This window comes from Phocoena sinus, chromosome 9 (assembly GCF_008692025.1).
Source record: "Phocoena sinus isolate mPhoSin1 chromosome 9, mPhoSin1.pri, whole genome shotgun sequence".
Classification (NCBI taxonomy): Eukaryota; Metazoa; Chordata; class Mammalia; order Artiodactyla; family Phocoenidae; genus Phocoena; species Phocoena sinus.
In genome coordinates this window covers 52,603,394-52,622,304 of record NC_045771.1, presented here as the reverse complement: position 1 = coordinate 52,622,304, position 18,911 = coordinate 52,603,394, and the positions used below count along the sequence as shown (strand labels likewise).

Below are 18,911 nucleotides of genomic sequence, written 5' to 3'. Positions count from 1 at the left end.
TTTCAGTGCAGTATGAAATTTCCTAAATTTCACTGGAGTGAACAGAGAATGAAACCAGGTAAATGATTACAAAGGCAATGCCACATATCACTGTGATATAGGGAAGCACTTCATAGTTCACATAATTACCGAGGACAAAACACTCTTCTTTAACATGGAAAGTCTTCCAAATGTATGATGAAGACCTGTTTTCTAGTCAGTAACCAGAGGATGCTCTGCAAGCTATGAAAGCCTCTGACAGTCTCAGTCCAGACCTTCTCCTTTTTAGCAGACTTAGCTTTTATACTGAGAAGTATTGTAATTTTGATAGTTTTTATAATGAGAAGTATTGTAATTTTGATCGTACTGCTCATTCTGAAAGGCAGTGGTGGGGAGTAAAGAGGGGAGACAGGCCTCCTTTTCTACCAGTATGAATTGTGATTCGGTATCCAAAGGCAGGGGAGGGGAATGTATCAAGAACATGAAAAAGAAAGGCAAAGTGAAACCATTTTTGTAAGCTAACCCTGAATCCTCATTTGGCCATATAAAAAGAAAATGGACATTTTTCAGAAAGCAAAACTAATTTCTACCTGCTTTTTATTCCCATCAGAGTAACCCCAAATGCCCAAGATTAGTTCAACTTAGAAATGTAGATATTTAGTGTATCTAGAATGTGTATATATAAGCTAGTTGAAAAGCTTTCTTTTATAAGACACAATGAATGAAAATCTGTGTTTACAATACTTTAGAAAGATTAATAACTAATAACTCTGATCACACTTATTACCTTAGAAGGTTTGTTGAAAAGGCAGGCACCACCTCCACTATTCAGGAAGTCATGATACTCTTCAATATTACACTGGGTGAACTTTTTAGGAAGATAATAGCTATAAAAGAGAAGAAAAGCAATAGCTGGGTACAATTTTAGTCTCCCTTGTTTGTAGATTAGTCTTAAAACTGAACACTGTTAACGTACATTATTCCTAAAAAAAAAAAAGAATAAATAAAAAATTCCACTTATGTATAACATTTGCATTCAATCCATAAGAGTTTATTCAATAAGCAGTTTTCTAAATTCTTCATTAGGTGGCTAATAGTAACTACGGTTTGCTCATTATCTGCATATCCATTCAAAGGAAACACACCTATAGTACCTGTAATTTCCATCAAAGAGAGTTAGAAATAGTTTATTTCACAATGAGTCTTTCCTAAATATTAAACCTGGGCTGGAACCCAAACTGCAGGGCATTCTGCAAAATAACTGACCTATAATCTCCGAACGTGTCAAAGCCATGACAGTCAAAGAAAGACTGAGGAATTGTTCCAGATTGAAGAGAACAAAAACTGACTGTGATGCCTGATTCTGAAGCGTTTGCTAAAATGACATGGGAGAAACACAGGGCTGATCTTGAATGAGGGATAAGAATTAGATGATTTTCTTGGTGGTATTGTGGTCCTATAGGAAGATGCCTTTGTTTGCAGAAAGGCACATAAAGTTAGGTATTTGGAGGTGATAGGCACCATGTAAAAACTTGCAATTCAGAGACAAAAAGGTTCTTTGTAACTATTCTTCTAACTCTTCAAGTTTCAGACTGCTTCAAAATACAAAAAAAAAAAAAAAAAAATTATACCCCCCCAAAATAATCAAGGGTCAATAGAAAAAAGAAACCTCACAGTAGAGCAATTTGGAACTATGCATTAAGAATCTTCAGAATGTGAAATATCCTTAAATCTAGTAATTTTACTCTCAGAAATTTTTCTTGAGGAGTTGATTTGCTATGTGTGCAGAGATGTCTGAATAAAGATATTTATGGTGGCACAATTTATAGTAGCAAATAACATGAAAATAATCTAAATGTTCAACAGTAGAAAACTGTTAACTAAACTGTGATATATTAATAAAATAGAATACCATGTACTTATTAATATTCATGGTAGTGTTAAAGAATGAAGGCTCAGAAAAATGCTGACTATATATAATGTTAAATAAAAAATGAATAAACTGTTATATCCAACATAGTCCAAATTTTATAAAATAGTAAACATGTAAAGAGAAAAAACTACTGGATTTATTTTATTTTATTTTTTAGCCACGCCACGCGGCATGCAGGATCTTAGTTCCTGACCAGGGATCGAACCCATGCCCTGTATAGTGGAAGCACAGAGTCCTAACCACTGGACCGCTAGCAAAGTCCCAAAACTGCTAGATTTAAGCAGCAGTATTTTAACATTAACACAGTTGTCACCCAATGGTGAGAAAAGAGGTGATACAAATTTTATTTTCTGTATTTTTCAAAAATTATTTTACATTGAGCTTTGTATAAAAGTGAAAACACAATTAAGATAAGAATGGAAAGTCTCTCCCACTAGCCTGTCCGTTTATATGCCTACTTCTTCCTAGCATAACGATTAATGCTTAAGTGAACTGACTAATGGAATTTACGATTATTTACCCTAAACTCATTTACCAGGTATTTCATGCCAAGCTCTCCAAATAAAGTTGTCTTGGGTTTAAACTGTCTGAACTACTTTACTTCCTTTGCTTCATTTTCCTAATAAGTCATAAACTTTATTATTTTAAAATTTTCTTACATATATTACTTCCTTTTTGCTTTTCAGTGCCTACACTTCAGCCAATGTTTTTATCGCCTTATCTATAATCCATCGTATATATCCCTGTCAGGATTATGGAATTTAAACAGGAATTTCTTCAAGTTCCCTCTTTATTCTACTGGTCAAAATCGGAGGTGGTTCTCTACTGCTATAGAAGAAAGTCACTGATTTACAGTGTTGGACCCTTAGAAGTCAAAGCCTAGTTCAGCCCCTGCCCTGCAAAGGCAGCATCGGGGGTTCAGGTTAGCCCAACCTCCTGCCCACTACACAGCTGGGAGCTCAGTCTGCTCTCCAGTAGTGACAAGAAACTCTTCCCAGATAGGGAAGCTCTTTTTACACATGAAGAGTTGAAATCTGTACATTGCACTTACCTTCCCTATGCCACATCTGACTTCCTATAACTGCCGCACACAGTCCTGTATTGTTAACTATATCAATGAGACTAATTCTTTACCATACCATGGCCCTTCCAATACCTGAAAGCAGATACCATTTCTCTCCCTAAGCTTGGCCCCAAAGTTTCTTTTTTGCAGGGTAACAAATCTATTCAATGCATTCTTACATTTTTAATTCTTATACCTTTAAATAGGACCGACAGTCTTCATTTCAACAATGCTTTCCAACATTTAACAATACAGAGGAACTTCAGAAAGTAGAAATGGGAGGGAATGTACCCATGGGAAATATATGTCCATAATTAGTGCTGATAGGTGATGTTTGGCACAGATCAAATGATATCTGGCATCATACCAGACAATGTTTTATGTAAAGAGCTTTTCTCTTGTATGCAACTATTTGATGTAAGGAGTTCCAATGCAAAGAGCTACGCATATTCGAGTGTAGCCACTGATTTTGCTGCATATTATGCTTAGTGCTAAGCAGATTGTCTGTATAATTCTTTTATTTAATCAGAATAATCAGACAAGATTAAAAAACAAGAACCTCTAGCATGGAATTTAGTAATTGTTAGAAAATTACAACTACAAAGACTTTTATCATTTCTTCTTAATACTAAGCAAAAAGTCCAAAGATTTTTTTTTTTTTTTTTTTTGCGTTACACGGGCCTCTCACTGCTGTGGCCTCTCCCCTTGCGGAGCACAGGCTCCGAACGCGCAGGCTCAGCGGCCATGGGTCACGGGCCCAGCCGCTCTGCGGCATGTGGGATCTTCCCGGACTGGGGCACGAACCCGTGTCCCCTGCATCTGCAGGTGGACTCTCAACCACTGCGCCACCAGAGAAGCCCAGTCCAAAGATATTTTGAAAAATATTTTAAACACAAAAAGTCCAAAGATATTTTGAAAAATATTTGCATGTATATTCCCTCCATCATCTATTCTTCTTGTCATGCATATGCTGGGAGTTCACATTTCAAATACAATCAATACATATTTATTGAAAAACAAGTCTGTATAAGAGAGTATGGTGTGAGGTCTGACAAAAATAAAAATTAGTGCAATATATAATCCTCAAAAATTTACAAATTTTAATTGGTGAGAGGAAACAAAGACATACAAAATCAAATTATAATGCAGGAGTTAAAAATTATAATAAATCTCAAGTGGTTAAAAATGTGGTTAGATAGAAAAAAACCTGAGAATTCCAGATGAAGAGAATATATTAAAGAAATCAAAAGAAGCTGGAAATTCATGTACAATTATGATGAGCATATTTTTCAGAGGCTGAACATCCATGTAGAATTACGGTTAACAAATCAGAAAAGGTGGAAACCCATATACAATTACGGTAAACAAACTGCATAAATAGTAGTAGAAAATGAGATTGCAAATGAGTATGAAGAAAGATTTTGGACCTCTAAATACTGAAGGAAGGAATGTGAACCTTATTCTTTACACAATGGAGACACAAAAGTTCTGAGCAGGAAAATGACATGATTCGTCTGTTTGACATAAAAATTCATGTGCATTAAAAGAAGAATGGAGAAATTGTGCTGTACACATTCAATGAACTAGAGCTGTATATATATATATATATATATATATATATATATATGTACATCAGCATGGATGAACCCCACAAACATAAAGCTGATCAAGAAAGTAAGTCACAGAAAAATAAATATAGTATGACGCCTTTCATATAAACTGAAAACATGCAAAGCCATGCTATGTATTACTCCAACACACACACACATATACAGTAAAAGTACAAAAAAGGACCTGTGAATGATATAGACCAAATTTGACCTGTGAATGATGTAAACCAAATTCAAGGTGGTGGTTACCTTAGCCGGGGTTGGGAACCGATAAGACAGAACACAGGGGGATTTAACTGTGCAGACAGTGTCTTGTTTTGTTTTTATCTAGGTGATCGTATACAAGTGTATACTCTTTTATTCTTTATACCTTTCAATTATGATGGAAGTGGAGTTCAGGAGGGGAGAGAGGGAGCCTGAAAGCTGTGTGAGTAGCTGGAATGTTATCAAAATAATAACAGCACAAGATAATAAAAGTTTAAAGTAAGGTGGTAATGATAAGCTTGGCATGAAAGGGATGGCTGTAAAATTTATTTAGAAAGAATAAAAGATTGATGCCTGATAGTGTGTCAAGGGTATGACAGTATAAAAATGAAAACTTTTCTTAGGAAATGGACTGAGCACACCACTTCCCACTCTTAATTCACAGAGGTAGCTTGAAATCAGCCACTGTGGGAGCATTTACACCATAGGCTTTTACATAAGGTAGAAGGCTGCTGGAAATCTGAGAAAACTACTCATCAGGGCTCTCTTCTTGTTTTTGCTTTTGAGACACACTTCTGTTTATAACTCATTTAATTAGAATAGAAGAAGATAAAAGGAAAGGGAATTAGAAAGTAAGACTTCAAGAACAAAGTTGTTGCTCATTTCTTACATTTCCAGACTAAATTCAAGGCTAAAAAGTCTTTGATCAAACTACGACAAGGTACCACCTCACACTGGTCAAAATGGCCATCTTTAAAAAATTAACGAATAACAAATGCTGGAGAGGGTGTGGAGAAAAGGGAACCCTCCTACACTGTTGATGGGTGCAGCCACTCTGGAAAACATTATGGAGGTTCCTCAATAAACTAAAAATAGAATTACCGTATGATCCAGCAATTCCACTCCTAGGCGTATATCCAGACAAAACTATAATTCAAAAAGATACATGCACCCCAATGTTCACAGCAGCACTATTTACAATAGCCAAGACATGGAAACAACCTAAACGTCCATCAACAGATGAATGGATAAAGAAGATGTGGTAATATATACAATGGAATACTACTCAGCCATTAAAAAGAATGAAATAATGCCATTTGCCGCAACATGGATGCAACTAGAGATTATCATTCTGAGTGAAGTAAGTCAGAAAGATACAGACAAATACCATATAATACCACTTATATGTGGAATCTAAAATATGACACAAATGAACTTATCTACAAAACAGAAACAGACTCACAGACATAGAGAACAGACTTGGGGTTGCCGGGGGGAGGGATGGATTGGGAGTTTGGGATTAGCAGATGCAAACTATTATATATAGAATGGATAAAGAACAAGGTCCTACTGTATAGCAAAGAGAACTATATTCAATATCCTGTAATAAACCACAATGGAAAAAATATGAAAAAGAATGTATATATGTATGTATACCTGAATCACTTTGCTGTACAGTAGAACTTAATGCAACACTGTAAATCAACTATACTTCAATAAATTTTTTAAAAAAGAAAGAAATGCTTCAAAACAATTATTATATTTACCTGAAGTTGGTGGAATCATATATCCTGCATGCCCCTGACTCACCACATTTCAAATTCCCCCAGCCAAAAAAAAAACTTTGACCTACTAGCTTAAAGAACAGCAATTGTTTTCATAAATACAATTTTAAATGCCTGTGGTAAGGTTCCAGGCACTAAGTTATTGAGTGTCATCCTCCTAAGAAGACAAAGCACAGCAGAGAAAGGAACAGTGAGTTATTTTTAAATAGAAGTGGCTCACCCAGTGTCTCCCATTATGCATCCAGACCACGTGTCCTCACATTTACACTCACCTAAGAGAAAATGAATACACATGCCTTGTTACAAAGTGAAAACAGATGCATTAAAGTAGTTACTATTTTAAAAAGTATATGTTCTGTTTTATGTAAAGCATAGCAACAAAAATCTATTGTACTTTGACCCTATCGAGCTTATATAATTTTTACTAAAATAAAATCTTTTCATATTTTAACAAGTGGCCATATTTGTAAAGCACTCACTTAAAATGGCTTAACAATCAAATACCAATGAAATAGTGATGTACCACTATAGGATTCTGGTTTCATAAGCCTTTATTGGAATTCTAACAATTTCTCATCCATTTTTAAAACCTCTGCACCCAAGGCTTCTGGTAGAAGGCAGTATAGTATATTGGTTAAGCAAAAGGTCCTCAGAATCAGAAATACCTAGGTTCAAAATCTGGGTATGCCACTTAATATATGTGTAATCCTGGAGACATTACACTTTTAAGATCTAGTCACTTTATCTGTAAAATGGGAGCTGATAATGAATATCTTGCAGGATTATCTTGAGGATTAAATGAGCATCTAGATGTATATAATTCTGGCATTCAATTATCTGTTACATAATGGGTACTTCATAAAAGGTAATAGTTGTAGTTAATATAAACGATCATATTTATTACTGAAATAATACAATAAATATGATTATAATCAACTTACTCCAAATATATAGTGTTTATCCATTCCTGGTAAAGTAACTTTACCTACTTGGGAAAATATATTCATCATAGATGCTAAACCTAGCATATTTTACTAGGCCCATATTGTATTAAGCCCTTTATCAGGTCTGATCCTGGCAGGCAAATTCTACGTCTGTGGCAATACTAAAAGATGTTTTAAATAAACTGTAATAAAGTAGTATGCCTTATGAATAACTTATATTAGCATAGGCTTAGTGGAAATGCTTGGGTTTTGGAGTCACACAGACCCACCTCTATAACCCACCTTGTGAACTTAATGCAATTTACTTCTAAGTTTATTCATTCAACGACACTGGTTTGAACACCTCCTATGTGCCAGGCTCTGTTCTTAGCACTGGGATACATAACTAATCAAAATAAAGGGCCCTTTCTTCAGGAAGCTCACATTCTAGCACAGGAGATAGTCAATAAATAATAAACCTGAAAAGCAAATGACTTATATGGTACAAAAATACAGAAAAAAAAACAACAGTATGCCTTAAACCTTTATGCCCAGACCATTTAAAATTACCGAACTGAATTTATGTCCTTTTTTAGATTAAATTCAACTGTGAATTTAACATCACCTGGCTTTAAATGTTTATTATACATGGAGGAAATTCATCTGTAATGTAAATATTAACATCTGTATTACTTTTGGAAAAAAAAATTTTTGTGTCCTGGATATCTTTATATTATCACTTAAACTCTTTTGATCTATCAACTGAATTAAAGAATTTCATTCTCTAAAATATTTTTCAGATAGTCTACTTTAAATACAACTAAACCACACATGTACTTAAACTTACCACTTGCTAACTTTCTTTTGTCTGAGATAATACCAATATTATGGGCTAATGACTGGGCAAGTGTAACTGCCATTAAATCCGTTTTCCCAAACTGAAAGACAAAAATAAAATACTTGTAAATGCAAATTATTTTTTATTTAAGATGGGCCAGAGAAAATGTCACAATATAATTGAAAATAAGCAATTTCTGAGCATTTTATTTAGCAGAGGTTAAACACATAATAGCTAGTGCTGAACTACTAAGCATTTGGGAAGAAGTAGTAAGAAATAAATCCATGTTTGACTAAGTCTTACAGAGAAGACTAGAAGCCAGGGAATCATCGACTTTCAGATTTGGAAACTTACATCTAATTTTGAGCCCAAATTTCACCGGTGACATTCCTGAAAAACTGAATACTTGTACCACAGTTAAGCCAGTCTTTCAGATAAGAGAAAATAAAATAAATGTATAATTTATTTGGAACTTGTTCATCCTTGTGTGTCCACAAGCACTCCTAAAATCCCCAAACTGAATAGAACTTGGCTTCAGAAAACCAATGGTATGAGTCATAGGAAATGGTGACGATCTTTGGCCACAAGAAACTTGAAAAGACCTAGGGATATTTTTTTCGATATGCAGCCTCCCAAAGATTCAGGTATTTTTCTTTTAGATCACTTCCATCAGGTTTAGTGCCCTAGGGGTAGAAGTTAACCCTTTGGAAAACCTAGTCTATTTTTTCCTCCAAAAATTTGCCAAATATTGAGGAAGACAATTTTCAATTGAGTTCTTAAGTAGTAACCCAGTGCTTCAGGGAATTACTCAATTCTCTGGAAAAACAGTCAACGTGATAAATAGGGCCTTATTTTCAATAAAGGTAAAGGTAAAGATTTTCTCTATCTAATCTGTATATAGCTAAACCTGGAAATTATTCTAAGTAGAACATGAACAGAATTATCCAATATTACCTTTCCTTATTTCCCTATTCTGGCCTCTGGCACTAACCATGTTGGTTGTTAATAAAATAACAATATCTGGAGTATGTGGAATACTGAGAAACTGTCCCTTAAATATTAGGAAAACATCATCAGCCATCATATCACTTAATATCTTACAGATGTTCACACCTACTTCATTCACGCCTCCTCCTTTCAGCAACGAGCAAATCCCACCAATATAAGCTGCCCCGCTCCGGCTACTCTCAAATTGACTTCCCCTTTCAGAAAAGGAAATGAAAAAGGCTTACTGCTGACAGTCCACATATCATAGCACCTCTCATTATTAAGTTACCACACTTATTTTCTCAATGCACATACATTTCTCTACTATATACTCCTGAGGTAAGGGAGGAATATGAAAATTGTTGGCACGCATAACCAAAGGAAAAGGTTTCTGAGGAATGTTTCCCCAACATGATCAATAAATATCTTAAATAGAACTATACCTATGAAAAAAGGATCTCTAACATGAGGTACACTTCGTGGTATTTCCATCAAAAATACATATAACTTGAATCTCATAGTGAGAAAACATCAGACATTCTCACAATGAGGAACATGCTATAAAATAACTGGCCTATACTCTTCAAAAATGTTAACCTCAAAAGAGACAAAGAAAGGCTGAGGAAATATTTCAGATTAAAGCAAAGTAAAGAGACGTGACGATTAAATGTAATGTGTGATCCTGGATTGGATCCTGGATTTGGGCAAGGGTTGGGGGGTAGCTATAAAACATTATTGAAACAATTGGTGAAATCTGAATATAGACAGTGGGTTAGATAAAAACATTGTACCAATTTAAAATTTTCTGGTTTTGACAGTTTACTGTGGTTATATAAGAGAATGTCTTTATTCTTAGGGAATATATATGTAAGTATTTAGTAGTAAAGGCCCAGTAAGTAAATGTCTCCAACTTACTCTCAAATAGTTCAGGAAAAAAAACAAAAAAAGACACTGATAGATAGATAGATGCAAGGAAGGAAGAAGGATAGAAAGAAGAAAATCATAAAACAAATGGGATAAAATGTTAACAATTGATGAATCCGGGTAAAGGGCATATGGTGTTTCCTTGTATTATTCTTGCAACTTTTCTGTAAATTTGGAATTGTGTAAAATAAAAAGTTACCTCAAAAATACTCTTTTACTTCCATTTGTAACTTTCTTCAACAGCTCTGGCTTTAGATGGTAGGTTTTTAAATTGCTGCAATTTATGATTTGCTCTTACATCAAATATGCAGGTTACCCCCCAGAAAAACCATAGAGTAAGAAAAAATAAAAAATAAAATGTACCCTAGGTATACTAAGCTCTCCCCTTATACCAAAAACAAAGATAACATTAACATTTAAAAGACAGCAACTTTAAAGAATATATAATAATCTGCTGTTAAGAATACTCTTTATGAGAATTAATAGTACTTTCATTCAGTAAATGCTCTGATTAAATCTCTTGAAAAAAATTATATGAAATGTACATGCAATAATAAAATAACTCAAAATTAAATCTATTGAATATTCATGACAGTTTCAAACAATCTGTACTCTAAAACTTCTTTCAAATATATCTGCCACATCAAATCCTAATTGCATTATGCAGTAGAAAGAATACATCTCATCCACAAGTAATACAATATTCAACATGGAATAAAAAAAAGTAATAAATCATTACAAAAGTTACGTACGAAAAAAGGTGAACTGCATCACTTTTCTCTTTGATAAAATCCCTCCTGTATTTCATAAATTCACGTAGGGTGATCAATGGATTTTCAGATATGGCAAACTTGTTGTCAGCCGCCCAGGTTTCCATGGCAACCAATACTATCCTTGTCTTAAGTTGGTCTTTATATATCTAGTATATTAACAAAATGAACACACAGCTATACATGTGGTAAAAATCAACTGATTTATGAACAGGACTACAAAGCTCCTTTTATGGAAACTCCTCGAGTTTTAGCTAAATGTGAGAAATTCCACTGTTTTTAGGGGAGATAATTGTTTTTCTAACTTACATGCATTTCCCTTGAGTAATAGAGAATCCAATTGTTTACCAAGTCATAACCAAAGAATAGAGTACTAGTAGAAACAAAATATTGCTTTTTGACAAATCTTTGCACCCTTACTCAAGGTTCCCCCAAAGTCCATTTTCTGGCACCCTATAAGATTCACACTAGCAAAAAGTGGAACACTCATGAAGGAGATAATTTCTGTACACCCTAACTGGCCCTAATTAAACTCATGGGGAAGGTACTGGCATTGCCTTGTCGGGAAGATTTGGAAAGTAGTTTCAGTAGAATTATTTAGTTGCAACTTTCCCACGGCACCAGGCACTCTTTTGAAAAGGCACAACTGTTTCTCCATTGCTAGAACTACACTGTGAATATCTTTGTTAGGGGCTACGACTCAACCTTTTCTTTTCCAGTGTGAAAAATACAGGCATAAATACAGGCATAAAAATACAGGCATAAAAAACTTCAGGCATAAAGCTGTAACTCTGACCACTTCTTTTTATCATTTTCCCAGCCAGAGATCAAAGTCAATAAAGTTCATGGCAAAGTTACCAGGGACTTAACAGGACACCTTGGCTAAAGTGCAATTTAGGGCAGGGAAAGTATAAGAACATTATCCGATTTATTAGCAATCAGGAGATAAACTTCCTCTGTGGCAATACTGAATCGGGTTCATACTTACTAAATCCGCCAGGTTCACCACAGATTTCGCATAGGTATTGGTAAGTACCACTGAAAGCCGATGTTTTTTAAACTGAAAGCAAAAGAAAACAAGTGAAGGGCTTCAAGATCATCAGCAAATACTCATCTCAGCAGAGGAAATACGGTGTAATTGAAAGGCCTCTAAAGCTTTCTGTAAAAACTGCAAGTTGACACCTAGTTCTTTAGATGCTGCATAGCCTGGGGCAACGCTCCTAGAAGTTTGAGGCCTCCCTAAAAGTTTGAGGCCTTACCTCACTTTGAGGTAAAGTAGAAAACATCCATTCCATCCATTTCAAAAGTTTATTTTTTATCACAAGATTGTTAATTCAAAATGATAAAACATATGAAAGTTGTTGATAAATTGCAAGACATACAAATAAAGGTAGGGTGAAAGCCAGAAAAACTGAATGAATAATGCTGAAAGTATAAAAAGTTCCACAAGACTTACTCAGTAAAGAGAAGAAAGCCCTAATGGTCACGAGGAGGTGGCTTATAGGCTTGATGTGAATGACATATATCTTTGGTTTGGCCTCAGTGCTGTTTTAAAAATCAGGAAATATCATGATTTCTGGCTTCACTCAAAATTAGTATTCCCCACATGGTAATAACTGGCAAGGACTGAGAAGCAGACTCTCCCGTTGGGCAGACCATGTGACTACTCTTTTGCCACAGGCCTCACCCCTCCCTATTGTTTTATACCTGGCTCACTTTATTCGAATTATGTGCTACAGATGCTTACAGACATCTGAATTTATGATATCCTAAAATGTCTAAAATATGTGTTCTTGCAACTTATTTTTATTCTGTAAAAATCTCAGGAAAAAGTAACATTCACGAAATCACATCGGTAGGAAGATAGAACTTAGTCCTACCCTGTACAAGGAAGAAGCACTCAATAATAATTATCATTATTAATTAATAATCAATGTTATTAGTTTAATCATATTTAAATAAATGACACATTTTCCCCCAAATAAATAATTCAAAGTAAATTAAAATGTATGTGTACCTGAAATTAAGTAAAATTCAGCAACGTGCATCACTGAATATTTTTAGTTTAAAATTCTGCCCATGAATTGAGTATACAACATGCTCATGAACTGAATATACAACATGCCCATGAATTGAGTATTAAAAAAAACCTGACTCAACAAAAAAGGAAGTTTGGCTAGGTTTTTAGCCTAAAAATCTTCACTGCTTGGCTATATAAGGTATTTTTTTCTAAGTGTTATTCTATATTACAGCATATATTGATTAACAATGTTGTGTTAGTTTTGGGTGTACAGTAAAGTGATTCAGTTATACTATACATGTATCTACTCTTTTTTAAATTCTTTTCCCATTTTGGTTATTACAGAATATTGAGCAGAGTTCTCTGTGCTATACAGTAGATACTTGTTGGTTATCTATTTGAAATACAGTAGTGTGTACATGTCAATCCCAAACTCCCCATCTATCCCTCCCCTCCACCCTTTTCCCCTGGTAACCATAAGTTCATTCTCTAAGTCTGTGAGTCTGTTTCTGTTTTGTAAATAAGTTTATAAGCCTTTCCAAATGGTTTACTACATAGCAAGACAGAAACAGAAAAATTGCTTTCCATTTATTAGGATAAAGATGTACATTGCAAACTAAAGAATCACATTATTGCTGCTTCACTTTTTCAATATAAAACGGAAGTTTCCCTTTTTTTTTTTAACCTTGCGATTTTTGTAAGAGAAGATATTAGCCCCTACATTAACTAAGTGAATCCAAAGAGTTAACATTATGAGTCACAGAAATATTTTTGGAACCTCACAAAATACTGTTAATTGCTTTACCTAAGAGTGTTTCCTACTTACAGGTTGTTGCTGGGTAACAGACATGTTTCTTTATACATATACCTTCTCCAACTTACAACTTTACGGACTTCTTTCTTCTAAACATATTCCTGCACCCACTAGTTTTACCCTAGGCACAGACAAGTTCAAACAACACAAAATTCAGCAAATCCTACCATGAGATGATCATTCACAATCATCAGTTCAATATATTTGGTTTCCTCCTCTATGTTACGAGGATATCGACGAAGCTGCAATATGATAAAGGAAATAGCTCGTAAATAAGCCTCCGATCTTGGCTATGGGAAACTTATGTTACATATTAGATTCTCAGATATTATCCCTCTTTTAGCTGAAAGTTTGTACTCTTTTACCAACCTCTCCCTACCTAGTTTCCCCCACTACCTAGCCCCTGGCAACCGCTTTTTCACTCTGTCTCTATGAGGTTTTTTTTTTTTTAGATTCCACATGTAGGTGATACGATGCCATATTTGTCTTTCTCTGTTTGGCTTATTTCACTTAGCATAATGCCCTCCAGGTTCATCCATGTTGTCGCAAATGACAGTGTTTCCTTCTTTATTAAGGCTGAGTAACATTCCATTGTGTGTGTGTGTGAGTGTATCTGTGTGTGTGTGTGTGTGTGTGTGTGTGTGTGTGTGTATATATATATATATATATATATACATTTTCTTTGTCCATTCATCCACTGATGGACACTTACATTGATAACACTATATTGTATAATTGAAATTTGCTAATAGAGTAGAATTTCAATGCTCTCACCAAAAAAGAAAAACAAAAAGGAAATACATAAGGTGATGGATATGTTAATTAAATCCATGAGGGGAATCCTTTCACAAATATAATGTATATCAAATCATCCAACTGTATACTTTAAATATCTTACATTTGTCAATTATACTTCAATAAGCTGAAACAATTTTTTTAATTAAAAAATTTTAAATATGGGAGAAATAAACAAAACAAAATTTCCCCTTTTATTTATTTAGTATTTTTTTCATTTTCATCAATTTACTTAGTTTTTGAGTGAGTAATAAATTTGCATGGTTCAAAAATTAAAGAATTATGAAAAGGTATAGGATGAAAGTTCTCCTCTCACCTCTGTCCCCCATCTACCAATTGTTACTCCTTCCCCCACAATGGGTACAGCACAGTTACTGGTTTCTTCCAGAAATATTTATGCATATAAAATCAAATATGAGATATATTTTATTTTGTACTTCCATTTATCTCCTTCTCTCTTGCATCAGTCTATTTTCATTTAACAGTATATCTTGGAGATTATAACACATGGTTTAAGCTCCTGAGAATCTCTGAGAGTTCTACATAGGGAGTGAAATGATTGACACTTTTACTATATAATCTCCAAATCAGGCTCTGAGACATGCCCCTTCTGCTGATAGGGTTCAGAGGATGCCCCAAGTGATATACAGGAGCTCTGTTAGGATAGTTTGGAGAGCTCTCAGGCAATCTTTGGTTACCCAGTGCAGCTGTATCTGTCTGTTCAACCACAAATTTTCTCCACCTTCAAAATCATGACCAATGAATGGTACTGTCAAGAGTCACGAAGGCAGCCACATCCTTTGGTTCTCTGAAATTAGTCTATAGCACAATCTTTAACAAGATCTGCAAAATTAACTTTTTCCTTTGTGCCATACTTTGACACACATTTAGTTTTTCAATAAACCTTTTTGTTCACTTGCCCGAGGGCCATTTTTGTGATAAGGGTATACAATCAAACCTAAAAAAATACATGAATGTTTGAGTATTGCATTTAAACTAAAATATTTCTGCCACATGGATTTTGTTTCATTGCTAATGCATTCCCAAATTCTAAAAAACTTTACTTTTCAAAATCCCTTAAAACATCGAGTTAATAGGAAATAATAGACTATAATTCTGGTTTTGGAAACCAAAAAATAACATAAACTGCATCCACTGACAAGAGTTTTCTTAATGGATTTTTTACAGATGTAATACTAAAATAAAATTTATATCAATTATTAGAAATCAAATTCACAAATGTATAAACAATAAAACATTTCTAGAAAAAAAAAAAGGATGTTGTTAGGATGATACTATTTGCTTTGTTAATTGTGGTAGAGACCTGAGCCTTTCTAACAAGTAGACTTATAACAAGTCCCAGTATTTTCTTAGTGTCAGAGAGTTGCCATATTGGCCACACGGTTTTATAACACCTCGCCTCCAGGGTCCACAGCTTTCTCATAAAGAAAAATCAAGGGTCTGTCTGCTTAGCAAATGACTGGATGTTGCAGATGTTTATGAAGAACTTCAAGGATCATGTCAAAAGAAAACTATCCCATTCTCTTGGTTCTTAAGTCATGAAAGTAAATACTGATTCAAATTAAATCCTGACGGCAATTACTTTTATCTATTTAACGGGGCTTCAGTATATGTGTATATTCACAAAACACATAGAGCTCATAGTAGTAATTCACGGGACACAACAGCTTCTGAGAGGCAGTATGTAATGCATACATGGTTATAAGCACTGCTCTGAGACCAGACTTCTAGGTCAGAATCCCAGCTCCACCACTGGGTAATCCAATGTAACCCTGGGCAAGCTTCTTAAGCCTCTTATGCGTCAATGTCTTTATCAGTAAATTAGTGATAATATTAATAATAATTCCCTCTTCAAAAGATTGTTATGAGGATTAAGCATGTTAATACAATTGTACACGGTGAGTACTCAATAACATTTAGGAATTATCATTCATATTAGAAATCTGTATGTAAACACATTTTATTTCATACTTACTAAACACATATTAAAAAGAAGATACTTCATTCCTTCAACGGCTTTATCTTATTAGAGATCTATTTCTCTCATCCTATTTTTATGCCATACACACACATTCATACCAACCACCACCACAACTGTCATAATATCTTAATTCTGATGACCAGAGTTCTTATTTTGTCTAAACTATTTACCAGCTCTACGATTCTGGGCAAGTCATTTGCACATTTCAGAGACATCATTTTTTTTTGCTGTGAAAGGGAAATAATAGCACCTACTTCATGTGGTTAAAAGCACTGTATGAACTGTTGTTATTATTAAGTTCAATACCCTTTGAACATTCCTAAAGCAGACATTCGGGTTTTATATCCTAGACTCCACAAAGTGTTGATAGCTCAAGTGTGAAAATACCATTTTGTGGCTTCAAAACCTGATGGAGTCACTCTTAAGGGGGTATCTTTAAGGGGATAAATACAAGGACGTGTACCACCCAAGTAGACTCCATGTTGTGGTGTACACCCAGGCAAGGAAAGAGGCCTATGGTAGAAAGAACCTGAGATGCCACAGCAGGGGCCTCATAATCCGTCTGTATGATGAATGACTATATTATCACCACTATGAGTGCTTTTGAGTCTATGAAATAATATGGCCCCAACTCCACTGCTCCTACGAATGTGTCAACCCTTCTTGTTTACCACACTATAGCAAATGCCTGAACTAATTCTTATCCCTCACAGACTTCATGTAGATTAAATTGATTGGCAGTTGCCAAATGTTTTTAAAACATCATGACATATACCTGTGAATACATACCTGTCGTTTACTCCGTTTTGGTCTTGGCTTCAAAATAAATTTTGGTGGAGTGATGTTTACTTGTTGGAATTCTAAAAGGAAATAAAAATAAATTAAATTTAACTTAGTGCATTTGCCAGGTTTTTTTCATGAAGGGTAATCAAAGTTTTACTAGCCCTTCTTAGTATAAATTATAACTGTACTTTAATCATCAATGAGTATTATAATTATAATTTATAAATTACAGAATTATAACTAATTATGAATTTTATAATATATAATATTGTGCTTAAGGAAAATACAAAACATTGATCTAAGTAACTGCATTCATATGAATACTAAATAAACATACCACGAAGGAATACAATTCAAAAAAAATCTCAAACATTATTCCTGTTCTAATTTACCTCAAAATTTTTCTCAAAATTCTCCTACAAATACCATCACATTTTTATGGGGAATTGTCTGAATAGCCACTCGACCTTCACTTCCACCACTGACCTTCACTAAAGAATGACACACCAAATGCTGGTGAAGATGTGGAGCAGTTAGAACTCTCATATAATGCTGATGAGAGTATAAAATGGTATAACCACTTTGGGAAAAGGTTCTGCAATTTCTCTTCCAACAGTAGTTCTTAAATTGTGATCCTTGGACTGGTGGCATCAGCATTACCTGGGAACTTGGAAATGCAATTTCTCATAACCCACCCAAGGTATACTTAACCAAAAGCTGTAGAAGCTAGTGCAGCCACTATGGAAAACATTATGAAGGTTCATGAAAGAATTTAAAAGAGAAATACCATATGATCCAGCAATCCCACTTCTGGGTATATAGCCAAAGGAATTTAAATCAGGATCTCAAAGAAATATCTGTACTCCCATGTTCACTGCAGCATTATTAACAACAGTCAAGATACAGAAGCAACCTAAATGTCCATCAGTGGATGAGTGGATAAAGAAACTAAGATATATACATACAACGGAATATTATTCAGCCTTAAAAAAGGAAATCCTGCCATTTGCGACAACACAGATGAACCTAGAGGACATTCTGTTAAGTGAAATAAGCTAGACACAGAAGGACAAATACTATATGATACCACTTATATGAGGGATCTAAAATAGTCAAACTCAGAGAAACAGAGATTAGAATGGTAGTTGCCAGGGGCTGCGGGGAGGGGATATAAGGAGTTATTAGTCAAAGTGCACAAAGTTTCAGTTATACAAGATGAGTAAGTCCTAGAGATCTACTGTACAGCTTAGTGCATATAGTTAAGGATACTGTATTGTATTAGATTTTATGTTAAGTGTTTTTATCATCATCATAAATAAAGAGGGCTGGAGGAAACTTTTGGAATGGATGGATATGTTTATGGCAGAGATTGTGATGATGATTTCACGGGTGTATATTTATCTCCAAACTCATCAAGTTGTATACAGTAAACATATAAAGCTTTTTGTATGTCAATTATACCATAATAAAGCAGCTGAAAAAAAAGAAAACAAAAAACCTAAAGACGAGGCCAGCAACCTGTGTTTACCAAGCCCTCCAGGTGATTCTGATGCATGCTGAAGTTTCAGAACAATGTTATACAGTTAAACATATACCTACCTTATGACCCAGTGATTTCACTCCCAGGTATTTGATAGAGAAATGTAAACGTGTGTCCACAAAAAAGATTTTTGACCAGAATTTTCATAGCTGTTATAGTCA

General features: G+C 34.5%; 1 protein-coding gene across 3 annotated transcripts in view; it reads right to left on the bottom strand.

The window, feature by feature from the left end:
• Positions 1-18,911, bottom strand: part of ADAM22 (ADAM metallopeptidase domain 22) — a 238,855-nt gene that overhangs the window by 53,196 nt on the left and 166,748 nt on the right. For all 3 annotated transcript variants that reach the window (XM_032643825.1, XM_032643826.1, XM_032643824.1), the window contains 8 exons: positions 17,217-17,287; positions 13,798-13,872; positions 11,785-11,856; positions 10,779-10,945; positions 9,233-9,317; positions 8,125-8,215; positions 6,575-6,626; positions 767-866 (listed from right to left, as the gene is read on the bottom strand). In XM_032643825.1, the coding sequence (XP_032499716.1) occupies positions 767-866; positions 6,575-6,626; positions 8,125-8,215; positions 9,233-9,317; positions 10,779-10,945; positions 11,785-11,856; positions 13,798-13,872; positions 17,217-17,287 (713 nt within the window). The remainder of the gene's footprint in view (positions 1-766; positions 867-6,574; positions 6,627-8,124; positions 8,216-9,232; positions 9,318-10,778; positions 10,946-11,784; positions 11,857-13,797; positions 13,873-17,216; positions 17,288-18,911) is intronic.